The sequence below is a fragment of the Crocuta crocuta genome, unplaced genomic scaffold (genome assembly GCF_008692635.1).
Source record: "Crocuta crocuta isolate KB4526 unplaced genomic scaffold, BGI_CrCroc_1.0 scaffold149, whole genome shotgun sequence".
In the NCBI taxonomy this organism is placed as follows: Eukaryota; Metazoa; Chordata; class Mammalia; order Carnivora; family Hyaenidae; genus Crocuta; species Crocuta crocuta.
The window spans coordinates 3,937,709-3,961,544 of NW_027551561.1; the positions used below are offsets into that span (position 1 = coordinate 3,937,709).

Here is a 23,836-nt window from a genome sequence, read left to right on the forward strand (position 1 = left end):
TGTATTCAGGATGTAAATGGCAAAGCATAAGCTTCATGTACTTTAAAATAATAATTTCCATTTATATAGTCCCAGTACTTGCTACTTTTTAGAAAGCTTACACCAACTTTTGTCTACCAAGAAAAAAGGATATTTTATCCCTAAGCATGCGAGACAGGGTAGATCAATCTAATCCTGTTTTACAGATGAGGAAATTCAGATAAAGAGAGAGATAATGATTTTCTATAGGGCTAAATGAATCAGTAATATGGCCACTGTAGGTATTTCCAGTATACTACCCTTTAGCTCAAGCAGCCATCTGTTAGCCTCTTTTTTGAGTGTAAAACTACCCATGTGGTCTTCCCATCCCATTTTTTCTTAATCAACACTGGGGTTGGGGAAGGGTGGGATTACACTTGTAGAAAAATTTTCCAGTGGAAGCAGGAATCTAGTAAACAAATTAACAGAACAGAAACTGATAGAATTGAAGTCGTATTTGCAGAATAGTCCATCCCATTATGACAAAACTTTTGAGAGCGTTCTTTGAGAGAGACTCTCTTCTGCTATGAAAAACCTAGTTGTATTTTTTTAACCTGATTGTATTTTTTAATTGTTTAATAATCTTAAAATATGGTGATGATTTCGTCTTGAACTAGTGGAGTGCTTTTAAGGTTCCTAATGATAATCTTTTAAAAATCATAAACTTTGAGAGTTTATAATGTTCTAGCAGAAAAATTGAGATCCAGGGGCGCCTGGCTCAGTCAGTTAAGCATCTGCCTTCATCTCAGGTCATGATCTCACGGTTTGTGGGATCGAGCCCCACATCGGGCTGTGCTGACAGCTCAGAGCCTGGAGCCTGCTTCGGATTCCATGTCTCCCTGTCTCTCTGCCCCTCCCTTGTTCACTCTCTGTCTCTGTCTCTCAAAAACAAATAAACGTTAAAAAACATTTTTAAAGAAAAGAAAATTGAGATCCAATTTCTCACCTCATATGATTCATTAGTGACAGACCAAGAATTCCAGGTCACGTATCAGTTCCATGCTTTTCTCCCTACCATTCTGTTTCCCTGCAAGAAGTGAGATACTGACCTTCTCTTTTGTAAATAGATAATCTGCCTACCTGTTAAAACTAACTCAGGCATCCAGCCATAGGTAAAATAAGATTAGAAAACACAGGTCAGGTGAGTTGTAGCCAAATGTGCACGTACTGTTTACTGCTTCCCCCAAGTCAGGGAAAATGTCTTCTGAGAACTGGAAGTCTATTTGTGGAAAGGTTGATTTAACCACCTTATACTTTTCATCCTGTTTCACTCAAACATCTTGTATTATGATCTCATTTGTAGAAGAGAAGTTAGAAGCAAAGATAGTTGCCTAGTATAACATGACAACTGTACTGTAATTTAGATATGTACTAAGGGGCACCCAGGTGGCCAGATTGGTTAAGCATCTGACTCTTGATCTCAGCTCAGGTCTTGATCTCAGGGTTGAGTTCAAGCCCCGCGTTGGGCTCTGCATGGGCCATGAAGTCTACCTAAAAAAAAATCATAGATATATATTGAATCAAATCTTATTCCCCAGACTTAGTCCAGTTCTTTCATCTGGATATCCTGTCATTCATCTGTAAAATAAATTATTTTAAAATTCTCAAATAGCCGCATTTTACACAACTACTGATTTTAGAGGTGGGGAAATTATCTATGAGAAGTGTCTTCTAATAGATAGTTTTTAATAACAGGTATTTTAATTTAGCTGAGAGCCAAAGAGATTTAGCACTGCCTGCTTAGCAGTTCCTCCCTACATGTCCTATTCTAATGTAATAAAAATGAATTTATAAAATTCATCTGCCTTCCTTTGATGGCATTACTTCAGGTTTCTGATCCGTTTTGCTTGTTACTGTGTTCAGACAACTAAGTTTTCTGTCTTTATGAATGGTTTAAAATGGTCATTTCAGAGCTTAGCTGCATTATCTTTCATTTCACTTGAGCCCTCACTGTATCATTCGGCATATTGTCATATCCGTTGAATTGAGGATAAGGAAGGAGGGAAATCCTTTGTGTAAAAGCATTCTCCTCGGCTGTTCTTCCTTGATGCTGGAAGTTTGGTGCCTGGCAGGAAATGATATAGACATGTGTGATAACAAAGTGACATGAACAAAAATTGCCTGTAAGGTTCTCTGACTTGTCCAGGATGATTGGCTGTCAGCCGGCAGATAGAGTAAAACAGATTTTACCTCGAAATCTGAGGATTAACACCATATAACTTAAGAGAAAGAAACCTATTTTGAGAAAAGTTTGAACAAAGCAGGTGGTATGAAGGCTATTAACCATGTAAATATGCTCCTTTCTTTGACCCTCCTGGGTGAGAGTGTTAAAGCATTGGAATTTATTAAAGGGAAAAGACAATTGGTCTGAAGAGTCAGGAGGTACACAGAAAAACACATTCTTTGTGTGCAAGAGATTTGCACATATCAAAGCTTTTCTCTCAGATTTTTCTTACAATTTGAATTTCTTTATGGACAAATTTTCCATTTTACCAGAAAGGAAACTAGATGAATATCCCCAGATATCCATCTTCTCTTCATTCCCATCAGCTCAGGTCAGACTACCCTTCTTTCTTGCCTGAAATACTAAAATAATGTCTATCTTCCTTTTTTTTCTAAATTTTAACCCCTTCCAATCTATTCTCCATGTTGTAGTTGGAGAAATCTTTCTGGAAATGCAAGCTTTAGATCTGTGTTATCAGAGTGAGATCCAAAATCTTTGGCAACTTGTGTGAGACCTTTCAGATCTGTGCTCTGCTTACCACTCCCCAACTTTACTGCAGCCCTGCCTCTGCTTTTTCACAATATAGTGAGATTATATTAGCAGTTTCAGTAGCTTTATCCTAACAAATTTATATAAACCTACAGATTTTTAGCTCCATTGTCATGTTAACAGTAAGTGGAGCTTTTATGGACCTAGAAGAAGCTCCTGTGCCTGAACAAGAGGTGTCTAAAATCTTTTGCAGTCAACTTGCCCAGAAGGCAAATGTAGGACAGTAACCCGTACAGCTCACCCAGCTTCTCAGAAAAGGGAACTTCAAGACAGAACACTAAATAGAACTTTGTAAGAACTTTGCAAGTAAGTTGAAAGTTCTTTTGTTGGGTAGAAGTTTCCCACTCACATTAGGCATGATTGAAGGCTGAAAATAATAAGTAAGGCAGCTTTTCCCTGTGGTCTGTGTTACAGACATATGGGCTTAGGCACTTCCTACATAAACAGCAGAGAAGAGGTTTTACGCAGTGTCTTTCCTCCTTTATTATCCTCCGAAGTATACCTGAGTCTTCACCACCTTCCCTGTTAATCATTTTCTGATCACATTTATTAAACTGTGTACGGCGTTAGACTGGGCACTTTGTAAAGCAGTGTGAATGCACTCTCCTTTCATTGTCTGACACGAAAAAGCAAACAGTGTAGATCTAGGAACATTCATTTGCCTAAGCAGAATAAAGTTTAACCTATACAAAAGCAAGGCAGTAGAACAGATGAACGTATTTATTAGCTTTGCTTTTTACATGAATTTTTTCACACATAATAAGTGTTTTTATTTGGAGTTGGAACAAGAAGGGAGGAGTGGGGCATCTTGCTTCCCACTCACATTTTTACATAGGAGACTCTGCCCTCTCTCTCTTACCACCAAGTAAGGCAGCCACTGCAAAGAGCTGAGTGGCACTGCTGACGGAGAACCTCAGTCACTTGAGTAGACACATGAGCAGCTTGAGTCCCCTTTGAGTAGTAGACATTGCTCATGGCAAAGCATTTTGGGCAGAGAGGTAGCTCATAAATGAGGAACTTAGTCTAAGAAACTGTGTTTCTCAGCCCTAAGGGTTCTAATTATTGGTTTCTTAACAGCTCACTTTCTCTCAGGCCCCACCCCACACTTTGGAGAACTTGTTGACAACAGCTTTACTTTTTCAAGTCTTGCACAAAGGCAGATGTCTCTGAAAATGCAGCTTACGCAAAACATCTGTGTGCTTGACTCCTTTCCCACGGTGTGTTTTCCTGTACTGTTGGGCTTTTTTTTTTTTTTTTTTGGTCCTTTTTAAAAAAATTGAAAACACAGTGTAAGAACATCGTTAAAGAGAAATTTGCAAAAAAAGAGAAAACTATAACCCACAATGCCACCTTCCTTTGCTAATAGCCATTTCCATTCCTCCCATATTACTTTTCCATTCTTCACATGCATAGAGTTTTGCCTGGTTATGTCTTTTTTCTTAAGCAGAAGTTCAGGTACTTTGTTATACAGTCACTTCCCTATTTTCTTCCTGATTCTAGTGTCATTTGGTTTTTGGTCTTGATTTACCAGAAGGGCATTGCAACTTTATCAGTATTTTTTCAGTGAGTTCTAGTTTTTATTTTCCTTTCCTAGACCCAAGTATTCTAGTTTTTAGAATATGGCTGAGACCCAACCTGTATTTTTAAAAGTAAGACGTATGTATGTGTAGGATTTTTAATTTCCTTAACACTTAAAAACTGGTATTTTAAATTACATTGATTTTCAAGGTGCATTACTAGGTCCACTCCAGGACAGCCTTATTTAGAAAAACACATGTCTACAATGTAGAGCTGTTGATTTGCTGCATTAAAGATACTTACTAAAGTTTTAAGATAATGCATGTAAAGATAGAAATAGAATATATATTATTTTTACCTTAATAGATAAGAGAAAATATACAAGAAAAATAAAAGCAAAGTAAATAGAAAACACAAATTAGCCTACACATCAATATTCACAGTAAATATAAATAAACTTACCAATTCATACAGCCAAAAAGAAAAAAAAAACATGTCTATATCTTTTGTCCTGTGGGTGTTACACACCTCAGCTCTCCCAGTACCTCGCTAGTTTTATTTGGTAGCCATGCTTCACTTGTAACTGGTTGTCTACCTTATCAAGAGCTGTTTGTGCATCTCCCCTTTTGTTCTCTAATGGTGAGTGAGGCCATATCCATGTCTCTCATTATTCTTCCTTTCTTTTTTGATGAAAAAGAAGAATGAAATGGGTCATATCTTCTTGTTTTGGTAAAGTGGAAAATCTTCAGCCACCTTCCTTTTAGAAACTGTGCCCACTGTGCTTAGATGTTTAAAGGATGAGTCTCTGGGATGTGTAGGGTCCTCTGATGATGACTAAGCAAGTCTACCAAAGTCAGAGCCTCACTAGCTAGCTGCTACCATGTGAAAAAATGACAGACTCTCCTTAGGATTGCAGCTTTCCTTTAGAGTCATTGTACCAAAATTTTGCCTTTGGCAGTTAAAATCATTTCCTTTTGTTGCTTATGTTTTCCTGTGTCTTGAGTTACCATTTGTGAGTTTATGGGACCTAGCCCAACAGTAGCTAAAAGCATTCTAGGTATGGGGTTGTACAGCAATGTCTGCTCCTACACTGGAGCAAATATATGACTTTTTTTCAAGATTTTATTTTTAAGTAATCTGTACGCTCAACATGGGGCTCAAACTCACACCCCCAAGATCAAGAGCCACGTGCTCCGCTGACTGAGCCAGTCAGTTGCCTTAAAAATACGTGATGTTATAACTTTTTTTCTTTAAAACACATATGAAACTTTAAGCTTACTTATTTTGAGGGGGAGACAGAGAAAGAGCAAGCGTAAGCAGAAGAGTGGCAGAGAGAGGAGGAAAGGGAGAATCTCAAGCAGGCTCCACGCTGTCAGCATAGAGCCCGATGTGGGGCTCGATCTCACAAACCGTGAGATCATGACCTGAGCGAAGGTCAAGAGTGTGACGCTTAACTGACTGAGCCACCCAGGAGCCCTGTAAACACATATGAAATTTAAATTTACTCTTGGATCAACGTGATTGGAATATTTTTCTTTTTATCTAAATCCTAACTAAAATGTTTGGAATTTTCATTGCTTCACATTGCACTCTACAGTATTGCAGAATACTACTGTATGATCTCTTTGTCTTTAGCTCTCCGATTTCTTATGAATAGTATTTGGAAAATAGGGAAGAAAGTGCGTTGGGTCATTGCTGCTTCATAAACTTATCTGAAATGTGCATTTAGTAAATTTGGAAAATAAACATTAGATCAGGAATCAAGAAAGCTCAATAAATTAAATTTTCAAGAAACCAGTGGAGTAAACTTTTCATCTGTCCTGGGGGTATAAGTCTATAAGTCTGTAATGATTAAGAAGGAAGAGAGTAGGAAGCAAGGAACACTGAATTGGTTGACAACTGTGAGCTAATTAAGGCCTGAGACTGCCACTTGCTTTTTCCTTTTCTTTGACAACTCTTTAAATTGTTCTTTGAACTTTGCCTTTGGCTAGTTTTCTCTTCCTTCTCCTCTTCCTCCGTCATCATCGCTATTATACAAAAGTTCACTGTTTTGTTAAGTGTTAGAACCTAAGCAGTGGCAACTGTGTTCCTCCTGGATTTCACTGTGCTTTAGTACAAGACCAAGGGGATCTGTAATATGCATTAAAAACAGTCAGGAAAATAGGGTTTGCCCAAGGACTTTAAAAAGGCATTGCAGTGGTGGTAAAGAAAACCAGGCAGAAGATACTCAACATACCTTGCCATGCCTTTCTCTATTCCCCTTGTTTTGATAAATAAGAATTAGTATTCTTGAGGGACTTTTTTAAGAATGGCTGTTAGCAAATTATTTCATTTTCTTAGCCTAGTAAGGTAGAAAACAACTCGGGGGGAAATTATTTGAAAAGGAAAATTGACAGACTAGTGTTTTACAGACTGTTTTAAATGTATATGGCCAGTGACTTTTGAGAATTACTTGTTAAGACTACAATAAAGTAGCACTGAACTGACTCAAGAAAGAAAGGAAAGGAAAGAAGGAAGGAAGGAAAAACACTCTGGGTTTTCTGATATTTGAGAATTCGCCTTTATTTTTTTTTTAATTTTTAATGTTTATTTTTGAGAGAGAGACAGCGTGAGCAGGGGAGGGTCAGAGAGAGAGGGAGACACAGAGTATGAAACAGGCTCCAAGCTCTGAGCTAGAGGTCAGCACAAAGCCCGATGCAGGGCTCGAACCACGAACCGTGAGATCATGACCTGAGCCGAAGTTGGATACTTAACCGACTGAGCCTCCCAGGCACCCCGAGAATTCTCCTTTAGAACCCAATTAGTACCCTGGTGGGTAGGCTACAAAGAGTTCAAACTGCTAAAGAAACCATGGAATGGAATTTTTTAAAAAATGGGAATAGAGCAGGAATCAAAATTTAAGCCTATCATACTGATTGTGTAATTGACTAAATTTAGACAAGTTACTCTAATTTATGTTTCTTCATCTGCGAGATGGGAAGAATGACTTCCTTTCATAGAGTTGTTGTGAGACAGCTGATTGTATGGGTCTAGGGCTGTATGGGTCTAGGGCTCGGATGATAGATCTAAGCTCCAGAACCATTATGAAAGTTGTAGCTTGCCAGCTTTCATGTTGGTTCCCATTGATGCTTGACTTCCAGTATTTACATCCCTATGTAGTCCCCTCCAACATCATATAAGGTTGACCTGGGGGTGCCTGCGTGGCTCAGTTAGTTAAGCGTCCAACTGCGGCCTACGTCATGATCTCCATTCCGGAGTTCGAGCCCTGTGTCAGGCTCTGTGCTGATAGCTCACAGCCTGGAGCCTGCTTCAGATTCTGTGTCTCCGTCTCTCTCCCTCTCTGCCCCTCCCATACTCACACTCCATCTCTCTCAAAAATAAACATTAAAAATTTTTTTTAAATAAGTTTAACTTGTATAACTAATAGTATGTTGCAGAAATTATGGTGAACTTCCAAGATTAAGTCCTAAAACATTGGACTTCTGCCTTGTTCTCTCTGGGATCACTCTGGGTAAGGACAGCTGCCATATCACAAGAGTTCTCAAGTAGAACAGTGCAGAAGTAGACATAGCAGAGAACTAGGCCTCCTGTTGATAGCCAAATGAGGGAGTCATCTTAGTTATTTTATTTTTTATTTTGGTCTTCAAATTTTTATTGAAATTCTTGTTAGTTAACATACAGTGCAATGTTGGTTTCAGAAGTAGAATTCAGTAGTTCATCACTTACATACAACACCAGGTGCTCATCATAACAAGTGCCCTCCTTGGGGCACCTGGGTGCTCAGTCGGTTAAGCATCTGACTTCTGTTCAGGTCATGTTCTCACGTTTCCTGGGTTCGAGCCCCTCGTCAGGTTCTGTACTGACAGCTCAGCCTGGAGCCTGCCTCAGATTCTGTGTCTCCCACACCCGCCCCTCATTCTCTCTGTTTCTATCTCTGTCAAAAATAAACATTTTTAAAAAAAAGACACACAAGTGCTCTCCTTAATACCCATTACCCATCTAGCCCATCCCTCACCCAACCTCCTTCCATCAACCCTCAGTTTGTTCTTTTATCATTAAGATTCTCTTATGGTTTGAGACTCTTGAATGCTGAGAACAAACTGAGGACTGATGGGTGTGGGGGGAGAGGGAGGAGATGGACATGGAGGAGGGCACTTGTGGGGATGAGCACTGGGTGTTATATGGAAACCAGCTTGACGATAAACTATTTGTAAAAAAAAAAAAAAAAATTCTCTTATGGTTTGTTTCCCTCTCTCTTCCTCCCACCCCATATATTCAGCTGTTTTGTTTCTTAAATTCTACATATGAGTGAAATCATATGGTATTTGTCTTTGACTGACTTGTTTTGCTTAGCATAATACACTGTAGCTCCATCCACATCATTGCAAATGGTGAGATTTCATTGTTTTTGATAACTGAATAATATTCGTGTGTGTGTGTGTGTGTACACCACATCCTCTTTATCCATTCATCAGTCAATGGACATTTGGGTTCTGTCCATAGTTTGACTATTATTGATAATGCTGCTGTAAACATCAGGATGCATGTACCCCTTTGAATCTGTATTTTTAAAAAAAATTTTTAATGTTTATTTTTGAGAGAGAGAGAATGAATGTGGGAGGGTCAGAGAGAGAGAGGGAGACACAGAATCCGAAGCAGGCTTCAGGCTCTGAACTGTCAGCACAGAGCCTGTGATGCAGGGCTTGAACCCATGAACTGTGAGATCATGACCTAAGCCAAAGTAAGACGCTTAGCCAACAGCCACCCAGGCGCTCCTCGAATCTGTATTTTTGTATCCTTTGGGTAAATACCTAGTAATGCAATTGCCAGATATATGGTAGTTCTATTTTTAACTTTTTGAGGAACCTCCATATTGTTTTCTCCAGAAAACAAACTGGTGGCTGCACCAGTTCACATTCCCACCAGCAGTGCAAGAGGGTTCCCCTTTATCCACCTCCTGAGGAAACCATTTTAGAACCAGATCTTTCAGCCCTACGGAGGGTTTCAGATGCCTGCTGTATCTTGATAAGAGGCTCTGAACCAGAACCACCCTCTAAGTTGCTCTTGAATTCCTAACCCCAGAAACTGTGTTCTTTATTGTCTTAAGCTTCTACATTTTAGAGTAATTTGTTATTCGGCAATAGATAACTAGTCAGAAGTCATCTGTATATAGGACAGAATGGCCATGAGTGGGATGAACAGAGAAAACACATGAGAGTTACAAGAGAGGGGACTGTAGTCAGGAAGTGGGAATTTTGTTTCTGAAGTTTAGTCTATCTAGATCTGATGCCTTATGGGATACCTGGGTGGCTCAGTCAGTTAAGCGTCCGACTTCGACTCTAGTAATGATCTTACAGTTTGTAAGTTCGAGCCCTCACACTCACACGTTCGAGTCCGGCTCTCACACTCTGTCTCTTTCTCTCTCAAAAATAAACAAACATTTTAAAAAAAATTTTTTTAAAAGATCCAATGCCTTACAAAGGGACTCTGGAAATTAGAAATCTAAATGGAGGGACCCCTGGGTGGCTCAGTCGGTTGAGCATCTGACTTCAGCCTAGGTCATGATCTCGCAGTTCTTGAATTCGAGCCCCGCATGAGGCTCTGTGCTGACAGCTAAGAGCCTGGAGCCTGCTTCAGATTCTGTGTCTCCCTCTCTCTCTGTCTCTCTCTCTGTCTCTCTGTCTCTCTCTCTCTGCCCCTCCCCTGATTGTGCATGCTCACATGCGATCTCTCTGTCTCAAAAATGAATAAACATTTTTTTAAAAAATCTAAGTGGAGTCCAGATGAAAGTCTTTGAACACCAGGAGGATCAGAAATTCGGGACAAAGCTTTTGGATCTAGAAATTAGAGTAAAAGGAGGAAAGAGGGGCGCCTGGGTGGCTTAATCGGTTAAGCGTCCGACTTTCGCTTAGGTCATGATCTCGCAGTTCGTGGATTCGAGCCCCGCGTCGGGCTCTGTGCTGACTGCCAGCTCGGAGCCTGGAGCCTGTTTCAGTCTGTGACTCCCTCTCTCTCTGACCCTCCCCTGCTCACACTGTCTTTCTCTCTCTCCGAGAAATAAATAAAACATTAAAAAAAAAAAAAAGAAAAGATTGGGGCACCTGGGTGACCACTTGGTTAAGCATCCAGTGCTTGATTTCAGCTCATGACGGTTCATGGGATCCAGCCCCATGTCAGGCTGTGGGTTGACAGCATGGAGCCTGGGATCCTCTCTGTGTGTCCCTCCACTGCTCACTCACTCTGTCTCTCTCAAAAATAAATGACATTAAAGGGGCTCCTGAGTGGCCTAGTCAGTTAAGTATCCAACTTCAGCTCAGGTCATGATCTTATGGTTTGTGAGTTCAAGTCCCATGTTGGGCTCTGTGCTGACAGCTCAGAGCCTGGAGCCTGCTTCAGATTCTGTGTCTTCCTTTCTTACTGCCCCTCTGCTCCTCCTACTCTGTCCCTCCCTCTCTCTCAAAAATAAACAAATATTTAAATAATAATAACAGGGACACCTGGGTAGCTCAGTTAAGCATGTGACTTCAACTCAGGTCATGGTCTCGCAGTTCCTGAATTCAAGCCCTCACATCAGGCTCTCAGCTGTTGGTGGAGAGTTCACCTCAGATCCTCTGTCTCCCTTTCTCCCTGCCACCTTGTGTTCTCTTCCTCTCTCTCTCTCTTTCAAAAGTAAATATTTTAAATAAATAAATAAATAAATGAAAAGAGAGAAGATGGAGCTAGATGAGGGATATTAAATAAAAGATAGTGACAGGGATGTCAGAAGGTGACAGCAGCAAAGAATAGAAGATGACCTAAGCCTCACAAGAGGCGTTGCATTAGTGTGAAAGAGAAATCTGAAAACAGAGTTGGACATTTTGGCCAAGTGCTTAAGAGCCTAGCTTGCATTCCTTCTGCAGGTGTGTTTTAAATACCTGGAAAGGCATTTGTTGAATCATGCAGATGAAATTATTTTTCAAATGCTGAACAGTTTTTCTGAATTAATATCCTGTTTTATTTTTTCCCACCAACTATTTTAAATTTGGTCCTAAGTAGTATTGGTCATGTCTTAGTAACCAGTACATCTGGCAGTTTAAATACTGAGAAAGAACTGTTCAGGTCATATACTTTTTGGTCCAAATATCTTTTAAACTTAACATTTTTGAAAGAGAAATATTTAAGCATAGAGTTTAGAGCCACGGGACCGAGGAGCTTTGTTAATTCAGCCTTGTAAAGGAAATAGGCTCCTTTGAGCTGAGGCAGTTTCTTCTCTCCTTAGAGGAGGACCTTCTTGAGAACAGGACTCCCACTCATATATGACCTTTATTGATTTGATGTATGTTCTCTCTAAACCACTTTATTGACAGTTTTTATCATGAACAGATGTTGAATTTTGTCATATGCTTTTCCTGCCTCTATTGAGATGATCATATAGTTTTTATCCATCATTTGGTTAATTTGATGTATCACAGTGATTGATTTGCAGATGTTCAACCATCCTAGAATAAATCCCACTTGGTCATGGTGATTGATCCCTTTAATGTATTGTTGCATTCAGTTTGCCAGTATTTTGTTGAGGATTTTTGCATCCGTGTTCATTGGGATATTGGCCTGTTGTTATCTTTTTTTGTAATGTCATTGTCTGGTTTTGGTATCAGGGTAATGTTGGCCTCATAGAATAAATTTAGAAGCTTTCCTTCCTCTTCTGTGTTTTGGAATAGTTTGAGAAGAATAGGCATTAACTCTTTAAATGTTTGGTAGAATTCACCTGTGAGGCCGTCTGGTCCTGGTCTTTTGTTTGTTGATAGTGTTTTGATTACCAATTCAATTTTGTTACTAGTAATTGGCCTCTTAAAATTTTCTATTTCTCCCTGGTTCAGTTTTGGGAGATTGTGTGTTTCCAGAAATGTATCCATTTCTTCAGGGTTGTCCAATTTGTTGGCATATAATTTTTCATGCTCGTCTCATATAATCCCTTTTATTTCCATGGTGGTGGTGGTTACTTCCCCTCTTTCATTTCTGATTTTATTTATTGAGTCCTCCCTCTTTTTTATTTGCATCCATTTCTTTTCTCAAGTAGGCTTGCTTGCCCTGCTTCCTAGGACCCATACTCTTTGTTTTGGGCATCTGGTTTTTGATATTTTTAAGGCGATGTTTAATAGTCAACAAACTTATTAAACAAAAAGGGAAAAGAAGCAACTTTAAGAAACAGCATGAAAATATTTGCCTCATGGGAATATGTCTAAACTTTTCCTCACTCAAACCTAAACTTTGTCTTCAGGATGCAGTGAAAAATAGAACAAATATCACACCAGGCTTTGCAGTAAAATCCTGTCTTTGTTCTCTTTAGATGAACTGACCAGATGTGTTTTTAACTGCTGGTTGCTTGAAATTGTTAAGTCCACAACATGTAGGAGCATCTAACTCAGGATAAAGGATTAAAGTGCTGCTCAGGGTGTCAGATGACATGGGGCTTAGTCTAGGTCCCAGTACTAACTAGCTGTGTGATTTGTAACAAGTCATTAAATTCTTTTTTTTTTTTTAATGTTTGTTTATTTTTAAGAGAGAGACAGAGTGTGAGCAGGGGTGGAACAGACAGAGAGGGAGACACAGAATCCGAAGCAGGCTCCAGGCTCCAGGCTCTCAGCACAGAGCCTGATGTGGGGCTCAAATCCACAAACCTCAAGATCATGATCTGAGCCAAAATCGGATCTGAGCTTAACCAACTGAGCCACCCAGGCATCCCAGCACTTAAATTTTTTGAACTTCAGTTGATACATCAGATTCTTTGTTACAGGCTCAGAAATTAATTTTAACTATCTTAACCAACATTTTTGTTTGAAGGAAGCCGGGGCTCACCTAATGGATGGGGAGGCTTAGAAAACAGGCAGGAGCCAAAGGCATTAAAGGAAGGCAAGGAAGTAGGAGTAGACTGGTCTATACCTTGCCTTTCTCCCCACCATCTGCTACTGTCTCTGCTCCCTTGGGTCACTTGCCTAAGATTCAGGGAGAATTTCCAACTTGCCAGGCCTAAACCACATGCCAGGTTCCTGCAAAGCCCCTTAGAGTTCCAGAGCTGGAGGCCACCAAGACAATGCACGTTTGTGAGGAATTCCCCAGATGGAGACTAGAGTGAGATTAGGAAGGAGAGATCTATTGCCAGACAGCCAAAAACAACAAATATCAATTCAGATGTATCCCAGTCTACAGAAGTGGGAAGGTTGAGTTATATGGTCAGTGGCAAAATTATTGATCCTATGTTATGTTTCTATTTGAAAATTTCTGAGATGCACATGTTTGAGGCAAAATGAAATTGTTACAAGATTTTACCGAGTAAATGAATATTCAAAATGCACAAAATGAATTTTCTGGTTTGTTTCTTCTCCTATTTATGGTTTATAGGGAAAAGACCAGGAGTATAGTCCTGAAGAAATTTGTTCCTCAGTCTTAAACAAACGGACCCTTTCTTTTCTTCTTAGATTGTGGAAAAATAGGAAAGAGGAAAAACAAATAGCTGCATCTGAGGGTAGTTGTGCTGGACATTGTGCAAGAGAGTTTAAGTGGAAGATTAGCTGGAACTAAAATGGTCTGATGGTTATAGTTAATAAGTAAGAACTGGAGTTCTAAGTTCTTCTCCACTTTGCCAGTTGGCCTACTAATGTACCCCAGCCTCAATTTGTCTGCGGATGAGAGAAATAATCGTGCTGCCTGCATTTATTGGCATGTGTCTGGAATGTGTGCCTTGGGAGAGAAGGTTCCAGATAGTGATTGTTGTTCTAATACTCTCATTTGAACATATGGCCATGTATGGTAGGGGTGCAGATGGAATTGCAGAATGTTTAGTTACAGAATAGAATGCCTATGATATTTGGATTTAAGACTTTACACTACATTGTAGTGTAGTCCCTAAATTCCTTTAGGATTACAGAATCAAACTTTTTCTCAACTACCTGGAACTGTGCTTTGACTTTGCAGTCATGTTTCAACATCAGAGCACAAAACTTTTTCCTTCCTGTTTTTTGGGTTTAGCCAAACTTTTGAGTAGGCAGTGGTATTGATAGCTCTGTGGTTTTTGGCCTCTAGTCTGATATTTGAAGCTTTTTATCATGAAATTTCCTTTCTATTTGATAATGGTCACTCTAAAGAGGGACACTCTAAAGAGGGACATGAATTCCTTTTCACCTAAGGAATTTATAGAAGCCACCCTACCTACCTGAATCTGAAAATTAGACAACTTTAAAATAAGCAGAGAGCACTTATCAGAAAGGGAGAATATTAGGGCAGAATATATTTGAAACTTTCCAGTAGATGAATATTCCTCAAGACAAAAATATAACCGTTTAGATTTTGTGTATTTTAATTTTATATAAATCCTAACCACCTCATTTTGTGCAGTTTATAGATGAAATATAATTTACCTTTAAATTTTGGCTTCATACAGAAATCCCAAACATTACAAACACTATAAATACAAAAATCTACTTCCTTCATTTTAATGTTGAAATAAAAGTATTACATCCACTTTCTGAAACTGAATTTCCTATAGTAAATGATCCATTTCTTCACATGTGTTGCATATAAAACAAGAATATGTATCCAACTGATATCCTGCAATTTGGCCAGGTGTGTTGCTTTGTGTTGCTTCCTTGGCCTTTCTCCTGGCCATGGATGATCACCCTGGCCACATTGTTCAGAAATCATTCCAACTTCAGAAGAGTTAAGTTTTCTTCCATTAGTTGACCTTTTTGTCTATACTTTGCCTGAGAATAAACTGCCAGTTAACAAATTTCATGGTTTAAGAAGTGATTTTGGGGGCACCTGGGTGGCTCAGTTGGTTAAGCGTCTGACTTCGGCTCAGGTCATGATCTCANTCTTCCTTCTCTCTGACCTTCCCCTGCTCATGCTGTCTCTCTCTCTCTCTCAGAAATAAAACATTAATAAATCAATCAATCAGAATAATCTTTCCTCCATTTTCAAGACTTTTGAAATGCTACTGTCATTACCAACAGAAGTTAGAGTTCTCTGCTGTCGAGCCCATCTGGATTCATCTATCTCTCAGCCAGATGTTCTTGATTCCCCTCAGTAGATAGTTTTTCTGTTCCTGGCCTTGATAAGGGAAACAAAAAAGGCATGAGAAGAGTTGAGATCTGAATTTATTTCAGTCTTTTCTTTCATTCCTGTACTCTATTTTAAATTCTATTCTGTTGAAAACTCTGTGGGAAATCATTGTATTTCGTCCTACGTTAACTATATCGTAAAACTAGAATAGCATAGTAGAGAGTAGTAATTCAAAGCATGAACTTTCAAGTGAAATCTTGGTTTGAATTCTTGCCCTGAAGATTACTAGCTGTGTGATCTTGGGCAAGTAACTTAAGATCTCTTGAGTCCATCAGTGTCTTACATGTAAATTGGGGGTAAAAAATAGTACCTACTTCACAGAATTGTTATGAAGTAAATGAAATAATGTCAGGTGCTTAACTTAGTGCATAGAACACACTCTAGGCATCCAGTCCCATTAGTTATTATTAGCTATTCATATGTCTAAGTAGGAGTGATCTCTTTGTTGAGCCTATGATCTTAAGAGAGGAATAGATGAACTTCAACTGTGTTCTGATAGACTGGGGAACTTCATGGTCACTCTGTTAGAAAGATGTCTGCCATCTTTGGCAGACTCTGTGCGTGTCTGCCGTGACTAGGATCCTTTGCTGCACCTAGGATGGCAGTCTCCTGGTCCTGCTGTATCTGCTCCGCGTTTTGTTCTATCTGAAAAGTTCATTGAGATTTACATAAATGATTCAAATAAAAAAAACATCTTTTATACTATACATGAGTTTGACTCTTGGTCTTTCTTTTATGATAGGGAATTTTCCAGGTAGCTTTTAAAAAAATGTTTGTTTATTTTTTAAAGGGGGGGAGGGGCAGAGAAAGAGGGAGACCTAGAATCCTAAGCAGGCTCTGCACTGTCAGCACAGAGCCTGACATGGGGCTCAAACTCCCAAAAGTTAAGCTCATGACCTGAGCCGAAGTCAGATGCTGAACCAACTGAGCCACCCAGGCGCCCATCACTACCTACATTTTAAAGAATACTTAGATTTGCTTTAAAGCATAAGCAACAATAAATGTATCAAACCAGGAAGTTAGTTCTTAAATTAGTGTTTGTCGAAGAGAAACTACCTCTGTCTCACAAAAGGAACAACTGAAATATGCTTGTTTGTTTTAAGCTCTCTACATATACTTCTTTTGTAGATGCTGAGACCACTTTGTTTACTGAACCAAAGTGCCCACACCTGTAACTTTGTCTGGGCTACATAGAATATTAGCCTATATTTTTAAAATATTTTCATTTGATAAAGCAGACAGTTGCTGTGTTGGCAGAAGTGTGAATTTCATTTCCTGTCTGTGGTGTACCCCACTCATCCTGTCACTCAAGACATTTTGTTTTAGGTTGTTCCCGTAATGTGAGTGAAACAGAGTGACCCACAGCAGGGTGACATGTGCATGCCACGAATGTAACAAGAGACAAGACTTGTGCAATAGACCACAAGAGCGCAACGCTTTATTTAAAGATGGAAGCAAAACAAAATAAAGGCAGTCCTTCCTAGCCAGCATGCAGATTTTTTTTAAAGTGGCATCTGTGGATTCTTATGTTTGTTTTTAGAAAACATTTTCCGATCTATTTGGCAATTTAGCTCAAAAGTTTATCAGCTTCATGCCACTTAAAGAATAAAATTGAATCAACAACTAACATTATAGAGGTGATTTAATTTTGTTTGCCAATTAATTGTCATCAGACATTTGTAGTTATAATCCATTAATTTGCCACGTCTGTTGAGTTCTGTAACTATTATTTTTTGCATGTGAAATTACAGAATTTCTGTGTTCTTGTCCTAAATTACAATTCCTGCTGCAATGACAGGACAGATATAACAGTATGGGAAAAAACCCTGGGATGAACTCATTCATTTGCCAAATATCTATTAAACACGTAGTATATGCTTGGCACTATTTCTAATGTTGAGTATACAGTGCTGAGCAAAATAAAATCCTTGCTCTTCATTGAGGTTATTTTCTGTCATAAGGAGATAACCACAATCAAGTATACAAAGTAAGTATGTATAATTTTAGTATATGATAAATATCCTGAAGGAAACAGAACAGTAGAACAGAGTATGATTGGGATGGGTGAAAGGTGATCTTTTGGAGCTATGACTTAAATAGCGGCAAGTCAGGAGAAACGTGTCCCAAGTAGAAAACAAAAAGCACAAAGACCCTGAGAAGGGGCCTGAAATATAGAAGAAAGAAAAGAGACTAGTGCAGCCAGACCACAGTGAACAAAAGCGGAGATCGTACGGAATCAGAGAAGCAATGTATTATCGAATGTTACAGGGCCTTGAAGTCTAAACTAAAGGCTTCAGCTTTTATTTGTTCAGTACAAAGGGAAACTGTTGGTGAGTTTTAAGGAGGGAAGTGGCATTACATGATATATATGTGTATTTTATATATGTAAAACCACTCTGACTGCTCTTTGGTAAGTGGATAGCAGTGGTGCAGAAGTGGTTGCAGACTGACCAGTTAAAAAATTTTTTGCTGATAGAATGTCTGGGATTAGGTTCACTTCAGGGACCAGGTGAAGAGAGTAAGGATGTAGAAGAAACAAAGATTGGCCTTGAATTAAAAGCTGAAATGTATGAGAACATGGGGGTTCATTATATTATGCCCTGAATTTTCCATAATAAAAACTAGGAAAAAAACTTTTAACACTGGTGTAAATGAAAAATGATGGTGTGTGCCGTGGACATTGTCAAAGTTGTAATGGAGATAAGTGGGCAGATTCAAGATATATTTGAAAGTGAAACTCCTAGGTCTTACTGATGGATTAGGATACATATTGTTGCAGGGAAAAAGAGAAACCAAGGATGTATGCTAAGTATTTGACCCAGACAATTTGGGTGGTTGAGAATAGGGATCAGGTTTGCAAGGACTCAAGAGCTTTGTTTTGGCAATGTAAATTTGTGATGCCATTTGGGTTTCCAAGTGGAAATGTTGAGTAGGGAGTGTAATTTATGATACATTAGCTAACTCTGCATAACATACTTATAAGCAAACTTGAACCCTCCATTATGTGTTTCTAAATTTTGCCATTAGTGTTTTAAAAGTTCTATTAGATCTTTTCAGATTTGTGGGTAACGTTAAAAGGCTTAGTCTATTGATATGAAATAGTTAGATATATTTTCTGTGGATATTCACTGGTAATTATATTACTGCTGTCTGAGTAGTAATTCTCCATCTCCTCTGAGCTGTCATTTATGTGAAGGACGGTATTAACATGGCCAACTCCATAGGTTAAACACATTTCCTGTGCATTACTCCTTTCAGTGATGTGGAGATACAAGTCAATAAAAGTAAAATTTTGAGTAACACTTTAGTGTGGTATATGTGTATTTTTTAAGGTTTTATTTATTTTGAGAGAAAGAGAGCAGGGGAGGGGGAGAGAGAGAGAATCCCAAGCAGGCTTCATACTGGCAGTGTGGAGCCCAATGTAGGGCTCGAACCCATGAACCGTGAGATCATGACCTGAGTTGAAGTCGAAAGTCGGACACTTAACTAACTGAGCTACCCAGGCTCAGCTGCCTACACCCAGTGTAGGTGTATTTTAAACAAACAAACAAACAAACAAAAAATGTTTGGCAAACTTTGAGCCTGTTATTAGTAACTAAGTATTATAACATACTTTACATCTGCTAAGGACACTAATCAAACACTGTTATTGATAATCATAGATCTAATAACAATACCTAATATTTGTTAAGGGCACCACTCTAAGACACTGTATTCGTATTGACTCCTCCTGACAGCTTCGTTTTATTACCTTTATTTTACAGATAAGGAAATTTAGGGCCCCCAGAATTCCTTCAAGTAAGAAGTAGCAGAGCTAGGATTCAAACCCTGGCAATCAGGCCCCAGAGCCTTCATCCTCTTTTCTGTTTCTAGAGCCATCACTGTTAACTGCTACCTTGTAATACATAGGGAATATTGTAAGTTATGTTTCAGAAAAATTATTTAGAGTAGATAGGACTGTGTAAATAATCAAAGTCTCTTTTGATTTTATTTTTACTTCATTCCATGAAATTGGGACTTTGGAAGATGGGAGACAGAATAATACCAAAATGGATCTCCATCATACTATGATTTCCTTCCTTAAATAATTTGTTTTCTTTTGACTTTTCCCTTATAGCATCAGTGAGAGCTTTCTAACTGTCAAAGGTGCTGCCCTTTTTCTACCACGGGGAAATGGCTCATCCACACCAAGAATTAGCCACAGACGCAACAAGCATGCAGGTAAAGTTCCACATACATGATTCCTTTCTTTGTTTCTTTGCCTTTTGTTTTGTTCTACAAGGCTGACTACCCTATTCCCATTTCTCCAACAGTTCTGTAAAAGTGCAAGAAAGAATTGTACTGTGCTATAATCACTTTTCTTTTACTCTCATTATTTTTCTAGTAATTAGCAGAATGCCTTATATATGTAGTAGGTGTTTAATAAATTTTTGTTCAAAAAATACTAGGTACAAAAATACTCTAATGAATTTCCTATGCTTTAGCAATGAAGGGTTCCCAGTAGGATATACCCAGTTTGCTTACTGGTAGTACTTTTCACTGCTAACAGACCTGAACTTCCACATACCCAGCTCATATAGGAAGCCTAACGGTGGGAATAGGGCTCCCTGACTTTTGCCTGACCTTCAAGGAAGCCATTTGGATTTTGGGGCCAGTAGCATTTGGAGTAGGGACTTAGGCCCACTATTTGCCCAGAAATGGTTCTCCTCTACAAGTTCTCCATCCTAAAAATCTTTTCCTCAGGTTATTTGTCCTGTTAGAACAGAAGAAAACTTAATTTTTATTATTATTTTTTCAGTGTTTTTGTTTATTTCTGAGAGAGCGAGAGAGGGACAGCGTGAGCAGGGGAGGGTCAGAGAGAGCGGGAGACACAGAATCCGAAGCAGCCTCCAGGCTCTGAGCTAGCCATCAGCACCAAGCCTGACACGGGGCTTGAACCCACAAACTGAGATCATGACCTGAGCCGAAGTCGGACACATAACTGACTGAGCCACCCAGGTGCCCTGAAAACGTAATTTTTAAAAAGCCTCAGTTGCTTAACTCAATGGTAACATGTAACAAGTCACTCTTCATTGTTTATTCCTAACACTTTGTGTCTTCCTTACACTGGTCTTTTTCTTTTCCCTTCTCTTCTTTTCTTTTTTTATTTTCTGTTCTTTTCAAAGTGAGATATAATTCACATACCATATAATCACTCTATTTACCCTTTTAAAATATACATTCAGTGATTTTTTTTTTCATATATAGAGTTGCACAACCATCACTCTAATTTTAGAACATTTTCATCACCCCCAAAAGAAACCCAGTTACCCATTAGCAGTCATTCTCTGTATCCCTCACCTTCTCTACCAGTCCTAAACAACCACTAATCTACTTTCTCTGTATAAAAATTTGCCTGTTCTGGGTGTTCCATATAAGTGGAATTATATGAACAGTCTTTTGAGACAGACTCCTTTCACTTAGCACAATGTTTTCAAGGGTCATTTACATTAAATATTTTAGTGTTTACTTTTGAGAGAGAGAGAGAGAGAGAGAATGTCAGCAGGGCAGGGGCAGAGAGAGGGGGAGACACAGAATCTGAAGGAGGCTCCAGGCTCTGAGCTGTCCACACAGAGCCAGACGCAGGGCTCAAATTATGAACCGTGAGATCATGACCCGAGCCAAAGTCGGATGCTTAACTGACTGAGCCACCCAGGCACCCAAGGGTTATTTACATTATCCTATGTATCAGTATTTATTCCTTTTTGTGACCAAATAATATTCTAGTGTATGGATATACTACATTTTATTTTTCCATTCACCATTCACCAGTAGGTAGACATTTGAATTGTTTCCATTTTTTCAGCTGTTATAAATAATGCTGCTATGAATATTTATGTATTTGTGTTTTAATTTCTCTTGGTTTTATACCTGTGAGCCCATACTGGTTCTCATACATGAGATTTAGATTGTGTCTCTGGGTTTGAAATGTAGCAGAACAGACCCGACCAAACATAATGACTCTCCTTTTTAATTTTGAAAGTTGAAAGAATCCGCAATAATGGAAGTGGTCACAAGCCAGCACTGAAATGGGGGTGGGGTGGGAGCAAGGCGAGAAAACTATTCTTTAAGAAAAAGTAAAAGGAAAGGTTTTCAGACTTGCTGACCTTTGTTTATTTCTTTATTTTGAGAGAGAGAGAGAATGAGAGCAGGGGAGGGACTGAGGGGGAGGAAGAGAGAGAATCTTAAGCAGGCTTTACGCCCAGTGCAGAGCCCAAAACGGGCCTCGATCCCATGACTGTGAGATCATCACCTAAGCCGAAATCAGAAGTCAGACGCTTAACTGACTGAGCCACCTAGATGCTCCAGACTTGCTGACCTTTTAGACAAATACCTGTTTCCTAACCTACTTTTTTTCCTTCCTCCCCTCACCACTTCTTGTATGTATCAGCATTTCATCTCATAGTTAAGAGTTGAAGTTACCTGGAGGAAGATTTTGTATGTAGATTTCAAGATGATTATGAGAACATGAGGTTGCTATATCAGTCACTTTAGACTCTTAAAAAAGAACCAAACCTGGATGGACATGAATGAAGTATTTTGTTCTATGATTGTCATTTATAACAGAACATTATCTAATTATCTTCTACTAACCAACATTATCTAATTATCTTCTACTAACCAAAACCTGAGATTTTCTAGTATAAAATAGGAAGTATGAGGTAATCTATAATACTCTAATAAAAATTTCAACTTAGTTTTATAGAATGTACAGGAACAAGTATGTTTTCAAATAATGATTGGCCGTGTTAAAGTACCTAATAATGGGTTCAGTGGAATATATATTTCTTGAGATCTGCTATATTTAACGAGAACTCTTATTTTAATATCAGCCACTAATATGGAAATCATTAACTATTGACATTTTATGAGAAATCTCAACATCTTCCTAGATTAGATGCAACGGAAGATTTATAGAAATAAGAATGACAAAATGATTAGCTTTCTTTAAAGTTAGAGATAATTCTAACCTCAGTCTCACACCTCATATTCAGGATTCCCTCCTTGCTACCTTCAGTGTGCGTGAGAGCACAGCCAGTGCTGTCTGTGCCCAACAAATGTCACCGTTGCTCTTCTCCACACCCACCGTGGTACAGAATAGAGATTGTTCTCAGATGCACCTTCCAATGGACAAACACAAAGCAAATTTTAATGTAGTATGGGCTAAAGTGAATGTATAGAGATGCAGTCTGCTATTCTGTCTTTTCACTTAAAAAGTTTATCATATTAAGACACTCACTTAATTTCTGTGTCTAATTACAGTCTTTGAGTGACCCAGAACTTTCTTTTACAGAGGTTATTAAGGTAGAAGGAATCCTCTCTGTTGACATTACCAAGAGGAATAATTATTTTTTGTTTTACAAATTTAACCAGGTGATCTCCAACAGCATCTCCAAGCAATGTTCATATTACTCCGCCCAGAAGACAACATCAGACTGGTAAGTTAGTGTTATCATTACAACTCTTCCTCAAAAGACTTTCTAAGATAGAAAACATTAAACATTTTTTTAAAATTTTTTAACGTTTTATTTATTTCTGAGAGAGAGAGAGAGACACAGCATGAGCAGGGGAGAGTCAGAGAGAGAGGGAGATACAGAATCTGAAACAGGCTCCAGGCTCTGAGCTGTCAGCACAGAGCCCGACATGGGGCTTGAACTCATGAACCACAAGATCATGACCCAAGCCGAAGTCAGACGCTTAACCGACTGAGCCACCCAGGCGCCCCTAAACATTTTTATGTACCAGCAGAGTGCTGAGAACTATGTGGAACAAAAAAAGAGTAACAGGTCCGTACCATCAGAAAACTGAGAATTATGTTTGGAGGTAGGAGTTAAGGTGAAATGAATCGAAATAATCTGATGATTCAGAGCTTTTGATAAGCACCAGTTTGTGAGTTATTGACCATAACAACAACTGAACTTCAAAAGAAAGAATACTTGGAGACTTGGCCTAGTTAGAAAGGTCTTTATGTAGGGGTGCCCGGGTGGTTCAGTCGGTTAAGTGTCCAAACTCTTGATTTCAGTTCAGGTCTTGATCTCTTGGTTGTGAGATTAAGCCTCACGTCAGGCTCCATGCTGGGTATGGAGGCTGCTGAGGATTCTCTCTCTCTCTCCCACCCTCTGTGTCCCTTCCATGATTGATTGTTCTCTCTCTCTCTCTAACATTTAAAAAAGGGAGGGTTATATATGCGGTAAAGCTTGAGCTGGGTCTTGAATGATGAAGGATTTAGGTTAGCAGAGAAAAAGAAGGCAGTCCTTCTAGATGAGGACGTGATGAAGCAAAAGCGCACGTGTAAGAAGGGACAGGGAGAGGGGCGCCTGGGTGGCTTAGTCGGTTAAGCGTCCGACTTTCACTTAGGTCATGATCTCGCAGTTCGTGGGTTCGAGCCCC

General features: G+C 39.0%; 1 protein-coding gene across 3 annotated transcripts in view; it reads left to right on the plus strand.

The window, feature by feature from the left end:
• Nucleotides 1–23,836, plus strand: part of SSH2 (slingshot protein phosphatase 2) — a 250,679-nt gene that overhangs the window by 164,412 nt on the left and 62,431 nt on the right. For all 3 annotated transcript variants that reach the window (XM_077749595.1, XM_077749597.1, XM_077749596.1), the window contains 2 exons: nucleotides 19,524–19,627; nucleotides 22,820–22,884. In XM_077749595.1, coding sequence (XP_077605721.1) covers nucleotides 19,524–19,627; nucleotides 22,820–22,884 — 169 coding nt within the window. The remainder of the gene's footprint in view (nucleotides 1–19,523; nucleotides 19,628–22,819; nucleotides 22,885–23,836) is intronic.